At 33.3% G+C, this 6060-nt stretch overlaps 1 protein-coding gene across 1 annotated transcript in view; it reads left to right on the top strand.

The window, feature by feature from the left end:
- LOC106870929 (membrane metallo-endopeptidase-like 1) overlaps window positions 1–6060 on the top strand; it is a 68988-nt gene that overhangs the window by 9001 nt on the left and 53927 nt on the right. Inside the window, exon 6 of the mRNA XM_014917171.2 lies at window positions 3315–3446. Within this exon, the coding sequence (XP_014772657.1) occupies window positions 3315–3446 (132 nt within the window). The remainder of the gene's footprint in view (window positions 1–3314; window positions 3447–6060) is intronic.

Below are 6060 nucleotides of genomic sequence, written 5' to 3'. Positions count from 1 at the left end.
CTTTCTTCTGTCACCTATTTCTGAAATAGAGCTTTGCTCGAAACATAAAACACCCCTTCTTTCCTTCCCTAAACCTTCTTATCAAAGCTTTGCATGTACTTATTTATATACATCCATACTAGCAGGCCTCTCGGCTTTTCTGCCCGGTCTGTGCGGTTTTGAAATGTATTCCTAAGGCACATACGGGAATCTATTGTAATGCCCATTTACCTTACAATAAAAATGTTAAAATGTATAAAAATATTGCATAACATAATTTTAACTATATGTTTAAAGTATCTGAATATAGAAAGTAATCTTAATATATAAAATACCCTGTCTGTATGTGTCCTCAGTGCACGCTCAAACTACAATCCTGATTATTTTTTTTTTTAGAAATATGTTTTTTAGTAAAAATAAATAATATTGCTTTATATATAAAGATTCACGTCTTCAAAACGTTTTCTGAACTCCCTGTCTTTTGCGTCCTGACGTGGTAACTAAGCTTGAACTTTCTGTATTTGGCGTCCTAACCAGCTATTTGTACACACATGTAGGTATACATCATTTCAGTTGTGACGATTTCTGATAATTTTAAAATTTATTTTTGTATGAGAAAAAATATTCCATACAGAGATAGACACCTTTTTCTTGATTTTTCCAATATTTATTTCGGGCAATTTTTGAACAGGTCGCCTTATTAATACTTGATATTCAGTTGTCATGATTGCTGATACAAAAAAACTTTCTAAACGTACTTCCATTTTTTTTATATTCTTCTCGGTGGCATAACTACAGATTTCTAATCACCCGAGTCTGGATGCTCATAACTTTCAGAAAAATGGATATTTGTAAATGGAATTTTCTACGAATATGTGTTATATCATGAACAATCAGAACGTACAATCTGTTGGGAGAAAATGTTTTAGGAAGATGCGGTAGATCATTTTTGGAAAATTGACCGGAGTTCACTACAATTCGCTTAACTTTTAGGAAAATGAATATTTGTTAATGAAACTGTCTATAAATACACCTCGGTCTATACATATTCTAAGCATATAGGAAGTTTTGGAGAAAACAATTGGGGTTTATCTTTGAGAACTGTTCCCCACTTGGGGATGTTTCGGAAAATGTCGTCCATATTTGTTTCATTTTCTCCGCTTTGTGCATTTCTGCGTCCGTAGATTTCTACTGAAGCAACAGGCAATGAAAGCAAATAAAATACGTGCGTGTGTGTGTGTGTGTGTGTGTGTGTGTGTGTGTGTGTGTGTGTAATGAATTTCAAATGGTACTTTCATGTGAAATAAAAAAATTCGATGACGCAGTTTCTGCATATGCCAAAAACCATGTTCTCAAAATTTTAAATCAACCCCACCCCACTGCAATTTTTTTAACTTTAACTTGTTTTCGATTTTGTTTTGTAATCTACGTGGAAAAAATATGGGGATTAAGAATATGGAAAATACAATTAATTTCAATTTTTTTTTTTTTTATGTGAAAACTCCAAAATTGATTCCTTCACCCCTCGTCACTCCATCCCGCTATCTAAAAGTGCAAATGAACGGCTTGTGTGTTTGTTTGTGCGCGTGCGAATGAACAGAGGAAATACACCGAAATATTACTTATATACCTGTTGTATAAATTGGTTTTGCTTTAAATAAGATGGGGAACAATGTAGGATTCAGGACGTCACTCATCATAACACAAGATTTAACTGACTTGGGTTCTAGTAGTTCACCCGTGACTTATACCCATGATTTAACGGTGTTGTGAAAATACCTAATGAATCCTGTGGACTTTTCCGGATACCTTAGCGTATAAATGGACACATCAAATGTAGAGTGTTAAAGAATCATGAAAGACTGTTACAAATTGAGTTGTATTTCTCTGCAATTATCTTGAACTTGTGTCCGGCTGCAAATATCGTATCCGTTGTACCGCGATGTAAACGAAAGACTCTTTGTGACACAGGAAGAATTTCTAGTTCAGCATGATCTGGCAACCGATTGAGAAGTACCCTTGCTAAGATCTTTTCAGAAACTAAGCATCACGGAAATTCTATCGTAGTCATCAATGCCTTTGTGTCCTTATATCAATTTTGTGGGAATTCGTCTGTGTTCTACGCTGGGAAATATGATAGATAAATTGAAATATGCGCAGTTTACGGTGATGTTTCTTTATTCGAAAGAACTATACGGGAGGGATTCGAAAGGTTCCTAGCTGGAGATTGTAGCCTTATTGATAAAGAGCGATCAGACAGAGCATCCACTACAGGTGATGACCAAATCAAGTCATTAATTGAGAATAAACCACATCGCAGAACCCGAGAATTGGCAGAAAGCCTCAACCTATCAAAATCCGTCATTCATGAGCGCCTGGTGAAGCTTGGACACACAAATCGCTACGATGTTTGGGTACCACATGAGTTGAGTGAAAAGAACCTTTTGGATCGTATTTCCATCTGTGATTCGCTTTATAAACGGAATGAAAACGCCCCTTTTTTAAAGCAAATTGTGACAGTTGATGAGAAATGGATTATCTACCGAAATGTTCAGAGAAAGCGATTCTGCAGTAAGCGACATGAGCCACCCTTAGCCACCTCAAAAGTGGGTCTTCACCCTAAAAAAGTCTTGCTTTGTGTCTGGTGGGATTGGAAAGGAATTCTGTACTATGAGCGTCTCCCAAGTAACCAGACAATTAATTCTGAGAAATACTGCACACAACTGGGCGAGTTAAAAGCAGCAATTCAAGAGAAACTTCCAGAATTTGCCAACAGGAATGGTGTTGTTTTCCAACATGATAATGCAAGACCGCACTTTTCTTTGGGAACTAGACAAAAATTGCTGCAGCTCGGCTAGGATGTGTTACCCCACCCTTCATATTCAGCAGATATTGTTCCTTCGGATTTCCACTTATTCAGGTCTCGGCAGAATAGTCCTAATGGTAAAAATTTCAATTCCTTGGATGACATAAAAAGATACCTTGATGAATTCTTTGCCATAAAACCACCTCAATTCTGGGAAGAGGGAATTTACAAGTTAAAGGAAACACGGAGACGCATTGTGCAACAAAAGATTCATATTTGATTGATTAAAAATGTAATAGCAAGTATTTATTGACCCTTTCCTTTTTTTTTTTAAATCGGCAAGAACTTTCCGGACAACCCAATAACTAAACATAAAGCAAGCTTTCATATGTAAATATTAACGCTTGTTTTTATGTTCAGTTATAATTTTACACTAATTTGATACGTTATCCTATACATTATATTTTTGAAGGTACATGTATGGTGTCAAAGTTTTCTTAAATCGTTTTTATATTGCAATCATTTGCAGCTTGAATTCAGTGCTTCTTACAATGTACAAAAAATACACTCAATTACTGGAGACTTACTGGCCATAAAGAACATATATCCTTATTTTGTTAATTACGAAAGCATTGGGAGATTTTTTAATCAGATATCGTTGGTAAGTAAAGATTTCATGCATCCTTTATCCCACAATTCTTTAAGAAAGGTTAATGTGGCTCTAAAATATACTTGTAAATTACTTTGTCTTTTATAGATACCGCATTTCTATCACAAACTTCGTAATACAATTTTGGATAATTGTGAATGATAGAAGTGTTATTAAGAATGGTTTCAAATTTTGCCAGAAGGGTAGCTATTTTTTGTGTGGTCGGGAGATGAGTCGATTACATCAACCCCAATGTTTCACTGGTACTTAATTTATCGAATTCGAGAGGATGAAAGGCAAAGCTGACTTCCACGGAATTTGAACTCAGAACGTGAAGACGGACGAAATACCGCTAAGCATTTTGCCCGGCATGCTTAACGAGTCTGCCAGCTAGTAGTTTCAAGTGTTATTAAGAATAACATTTAATCATTAAAAGGAAAATTTTTAAATGCAATTTCTTCTGGGCACGACTGAAGTTATCTATAGTAACATATTTAAAAAAGAAATACCTGGAATATTGTTTATCAAGACAATCATCTTTAAGTATATAATATATCAAAAAACGTGCATTGTAATCTCGTCTTCAGTTAGATTGTTGCACGTTGTTAACTACAGATAACCCTATGGAACTCATATTCATAACTATAACTAACTTCTTGATCTTATTAACCGATGAATAGTTGTTAGGTGACTCATTTTACGTTTTAAGCACTGAAAAAAAACTACCGTTTTATTAAGATGTATCTGAGTAGCAATATTTGTAACAATATGGTCTCTCTGTGTATATACAGACAATATTTTTTTTCTATTGCTGGTTTCCCAACTTCATGGTTTTAAAATATATTCTACTAAATTATATACTAGGATTTCCTATTTCATTTCCATCTCTATGGTCGTGTTTGCTTCCTCGTAATTTATCAACACAGCTACACTGATATTTCTCTTGAACCTTTATGCCTTTTATCCATAAATAATGTAGTAAGCATTACAATTATTATCATTAGTAATACTCTTGACTTGCGGAAGCAACGTTTTCTCAAGCACGAGAGAAAACGTTTATCATGTTTCAATTTTATCAAATCCCCTCAATGTCATGTGTATGGCTAATGAAATAGTAAGAGACTATAAATTTGGTGTACAATATTGTTTTAGAACATTTTTGGGACATTGACATTTTACACAACATAAATTAGCACGTATTTTTTAAAATATATTCCTTGAAATATGCTTATATATCACGAACTGTATAGTACTTCCTGTTTACTTGTATAATTACTGCTAATTGTGTGAGACGTTCAAGTGGTATAATATTTCCGAATATTCTTAGTTTAATCCTTCTACTACTGAAAAGTTTAGAATATTTTCGTCATTAATGCAATGTTCGATTCGCTACACAAATATTCAAAATAACCTGGATGTTAATAATCCAATAATTCATCGCCAACAACTACATTCTCGTTTACCTCCGGGTATTCAAAATTATTTTCATTATTTTTCCGAATTCTAATGTGGCAAGATTGCAGAATAACTAGCACGCCAAAAAAAATTACATAGCATTTCATCCGACATCACAATCTGAGTTCAAATTTCACCAAGTTTGACTTTGCCATTTATATCATGAGAGTGGATAAAATAAATACTATTTGAGCAATACTGTCGACGTAATCGATTATACCTCTCCTCAGAATTTCAAGTCTTGTGTCTATAATAGAAATTATGTTTTATTCAAATTCTACAGTGTGGTATTGCACCTTCATATTGTGAACCTCTGAAAATTATTTTGACACTAAAGTACCCATGTCGTTTAGTGTAGTTACAGTTTTGGCAGAAAACTTTACTGAGTGTAAGCATTCTAGAAAATTTATGTATATACACAGAATTAAAATATGATACAGTTGTACCATCCCGGATGAAAATATCATTTGTTATATATATTAAAAAGGAATTTCTTTGCAGAGATTTTACCTGTGTGATGAGTTGTAGTGAAAAAATATATCATAAATGAAGGAAAATGCACACAGTTTATACATTTTTACTACGTTTTAAAGGACAGAATATTATGATTGTTTCCCGATTTCACGTTTCCCTGATCTTGATATTGAAATTAATGAAAATATTGCTATTTTGCATTTTCCTAAGAAATATGTAGTCGATGGTGCTTGTATAAGTGTTTGTTTCTAAATGAACCAGCATTTAGAAAAAAATCTAACTGGAGGTAATAGTATTCATTTTTTATTATTATGTTGTGCAATTGCGGGAGGGAAGGCATAACAAAATCTCCACATATTTTATTTCGATACTATAACTCCTACGCTTATATAATTATTTCTCTCCCGAAGAATTGCAACCTATAATAAAGTTTACACGTCACAAAAAAGGGAAATTACCTAACCTGCCTCAAAGTATAACAAACGACAGTTACCTCCCCTTAGACATTTTTTCTGCAGGATGATTAATATAAGCAACACGATTTTCTTAGGAATATATGAAATTAGAATTTTTTCTTCTTTTAATACATATTTCTCACTAAATATATTAGTACATATATACACGTATTTGTGTATACTCATGTATGTATGTGTATATATATATATATATATATATATATATATATATATATATATAT

The sequence above is a fragment of the Octopus bimaculoides genome, chromosome 8 (assembly GCF_001194135.2).
Source record: "Octopus bimaculoides isolate UCB-OBI-ISO-001 chromosome 8, ASM119413v2, whole genome shotgun sequence".
In the NCBI taxonomy this organism is placed as follows: Eukaryota; Metazoa; Mollusca; class Cephalopoda; order Octopoda; family Octopodidae; genus Octopus; species Octopus bimaculoides.
The sequence above is the reverse complement of the archived record's forward strand: the minus strand, read 5'-3'. Positions and strand labels throughout refer to the sequence as shown.